This window comes from Pteropus vampyrus, unplaced genomic scaffold (genome assembly GCF_000151845.1).
Source record: "Pteropus vampyrus isolate Shadow unplaced genomic scaffold, Pvam_2.0 Scaffold66, whole genome shotgun sequence".
NCBI lineage: Eukaryota > Metazoa > Chordata > Mammalia > Chiroptera > Pteropodidae > Pteropus > Pteropus vampyrus.
Genome location: NW_011888847.1, coordinates 8,463,215 through 8,477,083, shown reverse-complemented (window position 1 = coordinate 8,477,083; position 13,869 = coordinate 8,463,215). Strand labels below are relative to the sequence as shown.

The 13,869-nt window shown below is 35.7% G+C and overlaps 1 protein-coding gene across 6 annotated transcripts in view; it reads right to left on the bottom strand.

The window, feature by feature from the left end:
• Positions 1–13,869, bottom strand: part of DHX57 (DExH-box helicase 57) — a 53,322-nt gene that overhangs the window by 8,839 nt on the left and 30,614 nt on the right. For all 6 annotated transcript variants that reach the window (XM_023531339.1, XM_023531340.1, XM_023531341.1 and 3 more), the window contains exons 14-21: positions 10,707–10,803; positions 9,727–9,900; positions 8,897–9,097; positions 7,100–7,376; positions 3,457–3,552; positions 3,285–3,368; positions 926–1,060; positions 122–196 (exon numbers count right to left, since the gene is read on the bottom strand). In XM_023531339.1, the coding sequence (XP_023387107.1) occupies positions 122–196; positions 926–1,060; positions 3,285–3,368; positions 3,457–3,552; positions 7,100–7,376; positions 8,897–9,097; positions 9,727–9,900; positions 10,707–10,803 (1,139 nt within the window). The remainder of the gene's footprint in view (positions 1–121; positions 197–925; positions 1,061–3,284; positions 3,369–3,456; positions 3,553–7,099; positions 7,377–8,896; positions 9,098–9,726; positions 9,901–10,706; positions 10,804–13,869) is intronic.

Below are 13,869 nucleotides of genomic sequence, written 5' to 3'. Positions count from 1 at the left end.
AAGGCTCTGTATGTGTGTATGTGCATGTGTCTTTATGACGATTAATGTGTATATCTTAACTTATATCCCTTGTTTACAAGTCAAACAAGAAGTAGAGGGTCCAGGAAAAATGTTTTGTTACCTGAACTACATTTGGATACAGAGCAGCACACAGCATTGCTGATATTAGCTTGGGGTTCTCAGCATTTGAGTTTGCCTATGGGAGAAACGAAGCATTAATTTTATAAGCAATGTGATTACTTCGGTCTGTGCCCTGGAATTTACCATTATATTTCATTTGATTTCTATCTTAAAAGCATTTAACTTTCATCTCTTTGCTAGAAAAATTATTTCTAAGTAAAAAATAAATCTACTGGACCACATTCACATAGGACTCACTCCAAGAAGCCCACAGTAACTCTTCCTAGATCTCTGCAAAGCAGCTACACAGCCAGGGCTCCTAAGGATCAGTGGAGAGAAAGATGCTGGTTCCTGAGATGTGCACAATCTCCAGAAAGTACTAACTGCACTGAGAACAGAGTGACATCAGGTTCCTCTTGAAGAAGTGTTCTTCCTATATTATACAAAAAACTAGCCTTGGTTGGGAAAAGGCTGGACTGGTTGAAGAAGACATTATTGAAAAGTCTATTCTATTTCTTACAGGCTTATTAGGTACCAGTGTGGATTTTAAAAAACACTAGCAACAATTAACAGAAAAACCCTTGTTTTTATGAGCGTTAGCTGACACTTATTTGTGGAAAGAAGAAAATCAAGAATGCCACAAACTCCCTGCTCATAGGGCTTAAGTGAAGAAAGCCAACCAATAAAGATGCATCCCATGTCTTAGGCTGATGCTTGACTAACAAACTTCCTTTACAAAAAAAAAAAAGGATGCCTATAAGTGTTTCTGACTTAATAATACAGTATTCTTGTGCACATTCTTTACCTCTTCTCCTGTGGCATCCAAGATACCATCTCCTCCTTGGGCCCTTTTCTCAATATCCCTGGCTCTGAGTCCCTCCTTCACAAAGCCTATATCTGATAACAGTTCAGTGAATTGTCGTTTGAGGCTGGCCATTTCCTGAAAGTGGAAAAAATCTTTAAGCAGGGACATCAACACGTTAAAGGGAAGTGTAGAGTCTTACAACAATGAATGACTTAAAAAATGCATTACTTCATTGGACAGTAATGAGGCTCATATGGGTTCGCATAACAGATGTGAAGATTATCTTGTCTGGTCATTTCCAAAAGGGCAGTTTTCACTTATGCAAACCAGCAGAGAGAGTGACAAAGTCACACAGAAATTCATGAATTTTGGAAAACCTAAAGATAATTTATTTACCTATAAATTACATTTTAAAAAACATATTCATTGAATTTTGAGTAAGTCTGACTTTCCTGGAAATTCCTAGGACAGCAAAAAATGTAGTTTACTTTGTTGGGAACCCCAACTCAAGGTTCTGTGACACTGTTTTCCTACTTGCATTTCTGCTCAGGTCCTCTTAGTTCCTTACCTGAGCCTCGAGTGGTTAGTGTTCTGTCCCTTACCTTGAGGTCTCTTTGGCAAACATCGTTTTTTAAGAATAGGAACATTATTAAGTGGTTTAGATTCCAACGTCCCCTTTTGTAGCTGAGCACAAGTCTGAGAAAGAAAAGCCCAAACCTCTTTCTCTTCTAGCTTCTACTCAAATTTAAGCTGTGTATCAGACAACAGAGAATGAGATAATGACAGTCGAAGGAACTGAAAGCTAAGCAACACCACCCTGACTCTTGATGACAATTTAAGTATTCTCTTGGAATGTCTCAAGTACATATGGATAACATGACAAAATACAACTAGGAGTTAGACCTTAAATAAATATAAGGTTTTAATTAATATCTTAATAAAAATAATACTACAATCAAAGTTGGAGTTTAGTGATAGGAGGGAACTCTGTTTGATGGACTGCATAGATCATAGCAAAATTTACATATAGCCTGAAGAAAAAGAATAAATTTAGTAAGAAATGTAATTTCAAAGAAATATTATTTTGTACTTGAAAATCTTAATGACTTGAGGAAATACGTATTACTGCACCTTACATATAGAATATCCTTTAGACCAATGACTCTCAAGCCTGGCTGTGTATTAGAATCACAGCAATGACAGTAAACAGAATGCCGAGGCCCCAGCCCTAGAGATCCAGATGTGATTGGCATGGGGTGGAACCTGGGCATTTTTACTTACTTATTTTTTTTAAGCCTCCTCAGGTGAATCTAATGTGCAGCCAAGGTTGAAAATTATTGCTTTTGATGTACTTAAAATAAAGCTAGAGGCTTCCTCTTCTCAAAATATCTCACTGAAGTACACCTGAAGGCAGACGAGAATGAAGGCAAATACTGGGATGGTTTTGAGGTCTCTTATTTGTTTAAGCACCAACTATGCAAAGCACTGTTCTAGGCACTGGGGATAGACTGTTGAAAAAAACAGATAAGGTCTCTGTTCTGCTGGAGCATCTGGGACAGAGAGACAAATAAATGTCAGGTACTGGTAAGTATTAAGAACATTAATTTTGTGTTTTACTCCAGGACATCTTTTAATGTGAAAAGGAAGTCCTTCCCCCTTCCCAGCCTCAAAATCTTTGAGGAAAACAGATGCTTTGCAAAGATGTGCACCATCAGTATTCTGGCTTCTCACAGCACTTTGGAAGGGAGCTTAAAACACTCACAACAGAGGACGGAGCCCTGTCTATTGTTACACAGAGATTATAAACCTTGTTCTTTCTTCTCTACTCATTATTGATATAGTAGCCTCTGATGGACATAAAAAAAACTAACAAAGAAAATTTGGTTCAGTATTCATTCTTTACTTTTGGAGAGAGAATAAAAGGTTTAGGGATGGTCACAGACTGCTTTGAGAATCTGCTAAAAGTTATGATTCTCTGGAATAAGGCACATACATATAAGCATACAATTTTGCATACATTTTCAGGGGCTTATGGGTCCATGTTAAGAATGCCTGGTATAATTACTGAAAAAACTGACTTCCAAGTAGTAATCTTCAGAGTACCTATATTCCTCAATCCTCCACATAAGTAAACACAAGTTCACTGAAAAGAGGAAAAACGGGTCAGCTGAAAGGTTCAACACAGAAGGCCTGAAGTCATAGCTCAGAATCTGTTTCGCACAGCTGGTAAAGCCAAGCGTATTCCAGAAATAATGTTTTCAATGTCAAGGCAGGACAAGCAAGATAAAGTTGAAACACCTTCTGGTGTGCCGCTACTATAGAAAACGAATGAAAACAAACTGCCACAGAAACAACTCACCTGAAGAACTCTTCCTGACAAGAAGTTTTGTCTGCAGTAATTATAACTTGCACGCATACCTTCTTTCGTACTTAGCTGCCATCCCTAAGTTTTGGAGAAAATCAAAACGAACTTACTATGACTTTAGTGCCAACTCTGGAAATAAACCTCAACCATTAGGTTATATACTTACCTTGTAGGCTCGGAGAAGGGCCAGATAATCACTGTTTGCAATTGCAAATTCTAGCTTTTTCTGATTAGCTTCCTCTTTTTTATCCCAGGGAGACACCTAAATGAAGAACACCAGGTTGAAAGGACACGAGAGGTTTCAAATGGCACTTTCCTATTGCTGAAGCCAGGTGCTTTGGGAAGCATTTTGTGTGGAACAAAGAGTACTCAGTTGGTGGCTGATTAAAGGCAATTAGGTGATGGCAATCTGACACTTATTGGTCCTTGTGAGACTGTCTGCCCACCTGTTATAAGCTCTACTGGGCCTTTTAGTTCCTAGTGGCAAGATGTCATCAAAGAGCCACCCATTCTAAAAGCTAGATCTAAAATCTTAAATTCTAACTCTGTGGTATCTATTTTACAGACTCTTTTATGCTTGAATCTCCCCTACTTCTATATCCATAACTACAGTTTTCTTCTACTTTTATGTTTACAGGTCCTCCTTTTCCCTACAAATTTGTAAAATTAGCTGGGAAACTTAATTTGCAGTTCTTCCTCTGGCCCAAAACACCCAGGTACTACAGGCACCAGCATGAGCTACAGTAGCTCCTCATAGCAAGATGAAGCAAGGCCCTAGCTATTACACCCTTGAAAACCATTTTAAACCAACTATGGTGCTTCTCTCTAATTTTTATATATTTAAACACCTTTATAGTAACACCTTCCTTTTTAAGAAGGCCAGTGGCAAAAGTATTACATTTGGGAGATTATATTTTGTTTACAAACCCAGCAAAGGACAAGTGTTCAGTTTAGGCTAAGGATGACATCAATATTTCTAATGAACATCGATATTTCTAATATTTCTATATTCCAATAAAACAAAACAGTCAGCAAGGTGTTTGTTTAGATGATTTTAGACAGAGGTCCTACTCACAACAATACTGACTATTACAACCCGCAGCAAGCTACATCACCTATTCTGGTCCCTGGTTTTGTCATTTGTTGTTAAATGAGGGGGCTGAGATCTTTTTGCACCTCTATGTGTTTACAATTCCATGAAATATAATATTAAAACTGAAGAAAATGATTACATCCATCTATTCTCCTCTCTAAGATAAGCCATGGTGAAAATAAAGGCAGAGTGACATTCTACCCAACAGAATATCTATTTTCCTCAAGACCACATAAAATACTCTGCAGAACAGACTATATGCTTGGCCATAAAACAAAGTTCAGTAAGTTTTAAAGGACTGAAACAATATAAATATGTTCTCCAACCACAATAAAATGAAATTAGAAATCATTAATAGATTAAAAATTGGGATATTCACAAGTATGTGGAAATTAAAGAAAACATGCCTAAATAACCAATGGGTCACAGAAGAACTAAAATGGGAAATTAGAAAATACTTGAGATGAATGAAAATGAAGTTAAAAGACACCAAAACTTACAGAACGCTGCTAAAGCAGTCATTAGAGGAGAACTTATAGCTGTAAGTACTTATATTAAAAAAGAAGAAAAGATCTCAAATCAATACCCTAACCTTACACTTTAAGACACTGGAAAAAGAAAAGCACACTAAACCTAAAGTGAACAGAAGGAAGGAAATAAAAAAGATCAGAAATTAGTAAAATAGATAATAGAAAAACAGGGGAAATCAATTAAACCAAAAGCTGGTTTTCTGGAAAAATCGGCAAAATTGACAACCTTTAGCTAAACTGACCAAGAAAAAAAGGGAGAAGGCTCAAATCACTAGAATCAGAAATGAAAGAGGGGACATTAGTACCAATCTCTCAGAAATAAAAAGGACTAAAAAGGAATACTATGAACAACTGTATGTTAATAAATTAGATAACTTAGATGAAATGGACAAATTCCTAGAGAAATGCAAACTATCAAAACTGACTCAAAAAGAAATAGACAATCTGAATAGACCTATAACAAGTGAAGAGACTGAATTAGTTATCAAAAAACTACCAAAGAAAAGCCTAGGTGGCTTCACCATTGAATTCTACTAAACATTTAAAGAATTAATACTAACTCCTCACAAATTATTAAAAAAAAAAAATAGGAGAGAACACTTCCCGAATGATTCTGTGTGGCCAAAGCCAAAGACATCATAAGGGAAAAAAAAAACACAAAAAAACACTACAGAGTAATATCTCTTAGGAATATGGATGTAAAAATTCTCAACAAAATAACAAAAAGGACAAAGTTGGAGGACTCACACTTCCTGATTTCAAAACTTACTACAAAACTAGAGTAATGAAAACAGTGTGTTACTCACTGGAACAGAACGGAGTCCAGAAATAAACCCATAAATTTATGGTCAATTGATTTTTGACAAGCGTGCCAAGACCATTCAATGAGGAAAAAATAGTCTTTTCAACCAATGTAGCTGGGACAACTGGATAGTCATATGCGAATAATAAAGCTGGACTCTTACTTCATACCACATATAAAATGGACCAAAGATCCTAATGTAAGAGCTAAAACTATAAAACTCTTAGAAAAAAACATCATTGCAAATCATTTATCCCATAAGGGTCTTGTATCCAGAATATATAATGAACTCATACAACTCAATAATAAAATGACAAATAACCCAAATAAAAAATGGGCAAAGGATCTGAGTAGATATTTCTTGAAAGGAGACATAGTAAATTAAAAGGTACTTAATGCCATTAGCCATGAGGGAAATAGAAATTAAAACCATAAATTCACACTCCCGGGATGGATATAATAAAAATGTCAGATAATAACAAGCACTGATTGGTATGGATGCAGAGAAATTGCAACTCTGATAAAAGGCTGGTGGAATACAACATGCAGCCACCCTGGAAGAGTCTAGGAGTTCCTCAAAGTTAATACAGAGTCACCATTAGACCCAGTAGTTTCACTCCATATAAAACCTTGTACATGAATATTTATAGTCAAAGGTAAAAACAATCTCAAATGTCCATCAAGAGCTAAATGCATAACGTGGTATATCCGTACGAAGGAATATTATTTGGCCACAAAAGGAATGAAGTACTGATAAATGCTATAAAACAGACCAAACTTAAAGGCATTATGCTAAATGAAGAAACCAGTCACAAAAGACTATATATTATCTTATTTTATTAACATGAAATGTCCAGAAAAGGCAAATCTATAAAGACTGAAAGTTGACTGGTGGCTGCCTAGCTGGAGCAGATGGGGGTTGGAGGGGAACAGGGAGTGATAGCTAAGGGGTTTATTCATGAGATGATAAAAATGTTCTGAAACTATGGTGATAATTACACAGTGTTAAATAAAAACTATTGAACTGTACACTTTGGATGGCATATTTCAATAAAACTGTTTTAAAAAGTGGCCTGATGTATTTACTGACTTTTAAAATCATGCAAGGGTACCTTTTTGCTTGGTTGCATTTTCTGATTTTTCTACATTGAGCGAGTACAGCAGACATAATAAAAAGCACATTTAGATTATTTTACTAAGTTGGGTCTCTAGTTCTTAAACTTTATTTGGGGCATGGATTTCTTTGAGGATCAGATAAAAGTTATACACATTTTGCCCTGAAAAATTCACATATAAGAAAATTTTAGGGGGCTCACATACCTCTGAAGTCCCCATGGCCCCCTTAGACTATGGACTCCCGCTTAGGTGACTGTTTTTTACTTACGAAAGGAGACTTGAAAGCCAAACTGGCAGCAATGGTGAGAGCAGGGTCCAAACAGCGGAAGATGGACCCAAACAGCATCAGTTTGCCGATTCTCACATCTACGGGCAGAGAGGCCAAGTGATACCCTAGGGGGGTCAGTTTTTCATCTGGAGTTAATGCTCCCAAGTCTCGTAATCGTATTTTTGAGGCACGGAGAGAATCAGGGTGCGGTGGTTCGATGAGCCGAGAGAACACAGATTGAAGGTTATGAGTGCTAAACATTTCTAAAATTTTAATTCTGGGAAAAGAAAACAAAATAGTAATTTGTTAATTTTATTTCTGGTGGGCTGACACCAAGGGGTAAGTTTCTTTCTTGAATGAAAATAATTTTTAATTTCCCAGATATATACTTTCATAAACGAGACAATATTAGTTTTAAAAAAAATTTTAATATACTTTATGTCTTCTAGTTCTCCAGCAATAATTTGCAGAAACGCTTTCAGATTCTGAAATTTCAGATTCTGAAATAAAATTCTCTATAAACTTTCAAAATGCTTCTTCCATAATAGTGGGTTCAAATCATAAAATTAAATTCAAATGATCCATTTACTTTCTTTCTCACATCTAAAATTGCATAGTAATTATTTATGAAAGTTACTGTTTTAAATTATGAACTTAAGCAATTTTCAGAAAACTCTTAATATATATAAAATTTATTTCACTTATATTTTCTTTTAAAGCTATGAACCTATAAACATACAATTTTATGTATTTACTAATCTATACATATTTGGTACCTAGCTTTTTTCCACTTAGTAAAACATCACTCAGATGTTTTACTTTAATACATGTATTGATAGTTATCTACTTACTTAAATTTTGAATGAAAAAAAAAAGAACTACGTTGATCTGTATAATTTACCTATTTTCCCACTGCTGTATTTGAATAGTTTTTAAATCATATGTGCTACACAGATTACATTTTCCCCTCTTCTCATTCTCCCGAATGGGTCAGTTGACCTGTAGAGCGCTCTCAAATCCCTTCACTCTTCTTCATTTACACTGTTCCTACCTTAGTTCAAGGCACCTGCTTGCCCAATTTCTTAAGACCTGACCATGGACACCTGAAAGCAGGGACTATGTCTTCTACCTTGCAGTATCCCTAGTGCTTAGCCCAACCCTTGGCAAATGGGAGGCTCTCAAAATAAACCTGCTAGATAAATGTAGAGCTAAAACATCTTTGTACAAGTAACTTGTTTTCCTTTGGTTTATTATTTTATGGACATACTCCCTTCAAAGTGATGTGGATCAAAGGCATGGATAGTTTTAGAGTTCTTATATAATGCCAAGCAACTTTTAAGAAAGGTTGAACCATAGGTTCCCCAGCTTCAATAACACTGAGTTTTATCATTCATTTGTTAAGTTCTATTTTATGATATTTATTGTTTGTTCATTAGGGAGATAATGGTGTTTTCAAGTTGTTTTTGTTCACATTGCTCTAACTGATAATGAGGCCCTAGATTTTTTCCCTATGATGATTTAATATTAGTGGTACCCAGCAGTTAGATTACTTCTCGGACTTACGAATGTATCTTAAGCTCTACTTTAGGGCCATCCTCTGCAATGTAAGAGATCTTTATGAGCAGAAAGTTAAAAGGAATGGTAAAGGCAACAATGAAGAGCTCTCGCTTTGCAAATGAATGAGTTCATCCATGTCCACTCTTAGCAAAACAGGTCCTACTATGAAAAAGAAAACACGGAACTTAGGGTGAGAAACATCTAGACTTTTTGGAAGCAGAACAAAAGATCAAGATGTACCTGAGACATAGCTGTTCCAATGGCACTCTTTGTATTTCTGGGAGTTGCTGCTTTAAAAGCTGGTGATTGAAGTGATGGCTAGTGAATAAGTGAAAGCAGACCCCAGACGCAACACGGCCTGCTCGACCTTTTCTTTGAAGGGCATTAGCTTGAGAAACAAAAGTGTCCTCTAGACTTTCCATCCCTTTGCTGGCATCATATCTATAAAGAAAAAGAAAATTGTAAAAAAGAATTATTTTATAAAAATATGGCCAAGACTCCACTCAGCATGGACAGAACAGACGGACCACCTTACTTCTGTACAAGGACACAGTGTCTTGTGTGTTCTGGGACAGCTGAGACCCTGGTGGGAGCAGCTAGTGCTGATTAAAATGGTATGAAATGCGACTACATATAGTTTCTTTATCTCTTTTACTTTTTTAATTCTTTTTCATTTTTATTTATTTTCGACAAATACAAATGGTATGTATTTAAGGTGATGTTTTGTACAATGTAATGCTTTGATATATGTATACATTGTGAAATGATTAACATGATCAAACTAACATGTCCGTCACCTCCCATATCAACTCTTTTTCATTCGAGCACATGTAAAGAAAGCATATGAAAAAAAGAGAGAGGAAGAATAACTAATTACTTCCAAGATAAAACCTTAAACTTTTCATCTCCATTTGACTTTAAGATTATGGTCTGGCTACAGAACCACTCATATAGCCACAAAGAGTTTTTCAAACAGTAATCTATGTAGTTTAATAGCATTAGCCATTAATAGCTGTGTGACTCTAAATGAGGCATCTTTAGCCCTCTCTTATATTGCCAAAGGAGAATACCTCTTTTCTTTCATTTTCCCAGAATCGATGACATAGACAACATCATCAATGGTTATGGATGTCTCAGCAATATTGGTGGAAATTATAATCTTAGTTACACCTATAGGAGGTTTTACAAACACAGCCTGCTGCTCTTCACTGGATAAAGATGAATGAAGTGGGTGAACAACACATCTGAAAGGAAATAAAAGCATTTAGTGTTCTAACATAAAACACTGAAATTGGATTATACTGGGTGAATTTCTATTAAAACTAATAATATCACACCAAGTATCAGCTGTTTCTCTACAATCTGTCCTCAGGGCCCAGCTCTTCCAAATAGGAATGTTCTTTCTGATCCTTACAAAATATTTACTCAGTTCTATGAACTAAAAACCTTGCATCGACTTGAGAAAAAATGGAGTGTAATTCAGTAACAAATAATCAAGAGTACTAAATAGTTGATATTCTACAAGTAACAGGTATAGAACATAATAACCAGCAAAATATCATTTTTTCTCTACCTTTAAATCCACAGAAAGAGGCAGAGACTGTGATGTATACTAAAAAATTTCATTCTTATATTTCTAAGAGTGTTCATCTGTTAAGTAGTTGTCCCCTTAGATATAAAGACACACCCAATGGTCTTGCTACCAGAATAGGAACTGTTGAAAATTATTTTTTCTCAAAATGACAGAATTTCCTTGTTGTTACTAATACTAGTTTCTCCTATCTCCCGTATCTGGCAAGTGAAATTACATATAATTTTGCTGAGTCGCTATGCTAAGTAAAGAGAAATATTTTTATTTAATGGAATGGGAATGATTGATTTCCTGGAATGAATAAGTTTGTCTATTTCCCAGCTGGCGTATACAAACATATTCTTGAGAAGTGACACCAGGGTCTAAAGAGGATGATGACTGTGAAAGAGACCTTTCTGGTTACTCATCTTCGAGTATAACTGAAATGTTGACTGAGGATATAGAAACCAATCAACTTACCGATTAGTACGTCTGTTGTTGAAAAGAGAATTAGACTGTAGCTGTTCATAAAGCATTTTGATTTCTGCTAGTCCTGGTAAAAATACAAGTATAGCACCTGGGTATATAAAAAAAAAAATCACTTTGATAAGTGCAAAAAATGAAAAACTAACATAGATTATAATGCTATTTTAAATGAAAAAATGTAATGATCTGAGATTTTTCACTGTCACTTTTCTTTGTAAAGTCCCAAGGCTTTAATAGATAATGAACTTTTAAAATGCATTTTCTGACTTAATAACTACAAAATGAATGGGGTATTATTACCTTTCCACAACAGGAAAAACTGAAGTTTGGAAAATATAATGACTTAAGTTTATACAAGAGTCATTAGCAAAGCTCTTTAAATATATTTTAATACGCTGGCCACTGACAGTCTGTTTTCATAGGAAGAATTATCCTTCTAATCTTTTAAGATAGGAAGACTCTTCTATTACTAGAAAAAAAAATCCATAAACATTTTACTGGAAATGAGACAAAGAAGCTATAATTGGCCGGCCAACCTGGTAACCTAAATTCAGATGTATGTTGAAGCAGCAGCACATTAACTAACCAGGCCATATTTATGCTTTATGGGCTTTTAAATTTTACATTAAAGAAAACAGGCAGTGATAACTGATTATAGTGTATTTCTATACCAAGAATGATCACTCAGCAAGTCACCTTCTTTTGTGCTTTATTCAGAGAGGAAATTGATACCATTTTCACTAGCCCCTCCTTTAAACTCGCAAATATTTATTGGGTGCCTGTGTCGCTTTTGTGTTAGGTGCAATGGAATATAAAAAAAAGATCTGTCCACAAGAAACACATGACCTATTATTGATCACAGTTATTCTCCCTACCAAATAAATAAGGAATCTAAATTATTACAAAAATGGAACTCTGAGGTAAGAGAGGAAAAGATATCTTTTATTGTTGGTATTAACACTTCACAGTACATAAAACATGTCCACATATATTATCTCATTTGATCCTTGCAGCCACCTATAAAGAAAGTTATTAGTACCCTTAAAGTTACTTGGTAACTTGGCCAGGTCACAGAGTTAATAAGAGTGGAGTCTGGGCAAAAATCTAGGGTTTCTGGCATCAGATCCATGCACTTTCCATTACATACTGTGTGTTACTCCCTACTAAAATAACCACAAGGTTTAAGAGTGGTACAATAATCTATACGGATGCAAGAAAATATTTTGTTTATATTTTTGTGTGCTTTCTGATCTGTTCTGCCCTCATGGTTTGCTTGGCCATCTGTATCAGGGATAGCTTTAATATTCACAAATATATCACTGACTCCTTAATCACTACATCTACTTGGCTTTGAATTCAAGTAATTTTCTAACATTTCTTTTTGTCTGTTATGCTTGATTTCTTTTTCCAATAATAGTCTTTTCCTTGAGGATGAAACAAGATATTCGGTCCAATGATAATGTATTAGCCGATATTAGCTACTTGCCAAGAGATGAGAAACAAGGCAATTTAATATTTTCATGTGGCTCGCATGTCTCTTTAGAAAATATCATATAATGATTAAAGTCTAAGCAGAGGAAGGCATCCATTCTAATTTCTCTTAAGCTTTGTGTAATGAGCACATCATGTAATTGTTTGATCTATTATTCAACTTAACGATCACTCAGCATTGGCTGCATCTGTTCGTGCAACATCTATCTACTCTATATCTAAATATTCCAGGCACTGTTCTAGGGTCTGAGGAATACGGGGGTGCACAAGAAACGTTATTCTTAAGGAGCTTACATTCTATTGAAGGAGATTGTCAATAAGTATAACTATAATTTTGGATAGTGCTAAGTTCTATAATAAAAATCGAAATCAGTTTTGAATATTATGATAGAGTAAGGGGTGGGACGAGAAAACAGTGTGGTCAGAGAAGGCTTCTTTGGAGTAAAAATATTTGACAGAAACCTAAATGATGTGAAGGATTCAGTTATGAGACGATCTGGGCCATTCATTTGGGGGATGAGGGACTGCAAGTGAGGTTAAGAAGGCTGCTGGGATGGGAAGATAGAGAGTAAAGGGAAAGCAGTCATTGGTCTGTGTCAAAACAGCAGTAGTAGTAACAGTGATAATAACAATAATAATGATGATAAATATAATTATATTATCATTATTAGAGGTACTATCTACTGCGCATTAACTATATGCTAAGTACTTTATATAAGTTTTTTTTTTAAATCTTCAAAATAGCTTTACCTAAGCGGATTTATTACTGTCTTCATTTTACAAACAAGGAAAGTGAGGCATAGAAAAAAAGATAAGGACTTTATTCAAGGTTAGAGTACTTGAGTAGCGGAGTTGGGAAGTTTAGATTCCAAAGCCTATGCCCCTAACCCCACTGCCCTGTGGCCTCTATGTACAGAGTCTTCATGTGACGGAAACACTCATTACGAGGCTTCCCTTTACCCAGGGATGGGGTGTTTAATATGGGATCGGCCAGGCCTTCTTTTCAGCTTTCTTCCTTTTGGACTTTGTATTGTCAACATCTTTTTGCTCGGTGGGAGCACAAGAGTGCCAAGCAAAAACAATGGGTGAATCTCTAAAGGTGAAATTTCCCCCCAATAGCTTAATAAGCAACTTTACATAGAACTGGGGGTGGATGTGGGGGGTGGGGACGAGGGCTCCAGGAAATGAGGCTGTCTCTACAGTGCCCATGGTCTCAATGAGTAAGTTCCTCCTTCCCTTTCGCCATCTCACACGTAAATGAAGACAAGAAGCTGTTACCTGGAGGGTAGGAGTGCTTTCCATCTACAATCCATTCTAACAAGGCCTCTATTAATTCAAGATTAACCTTTTCAAAATCCATGATGGACATTGTTTTGATGACTGATTTGCTAACCCCTGAAAGAAAGGTAAAAATCAGAAGGATAATTAAACCTTATTGAAGAAGATATAAACTCACCTGTAAACTAGGTGAGTTTCTTGATGTGATTTAGTAACATAGATGTTCGCATTTAATGTACTGAAATGAACTTTTTTCTTTCAATCTCTCAGAAAATACATGCTTACTAGAACTACTTTTTACTTGAACAACGACCCTCCTGGGAAGGCCCCAATAGGCCACTTTTCTCTTCTTTTTTCCCCCTCTTTTATCCATCACATAGTCATTGAC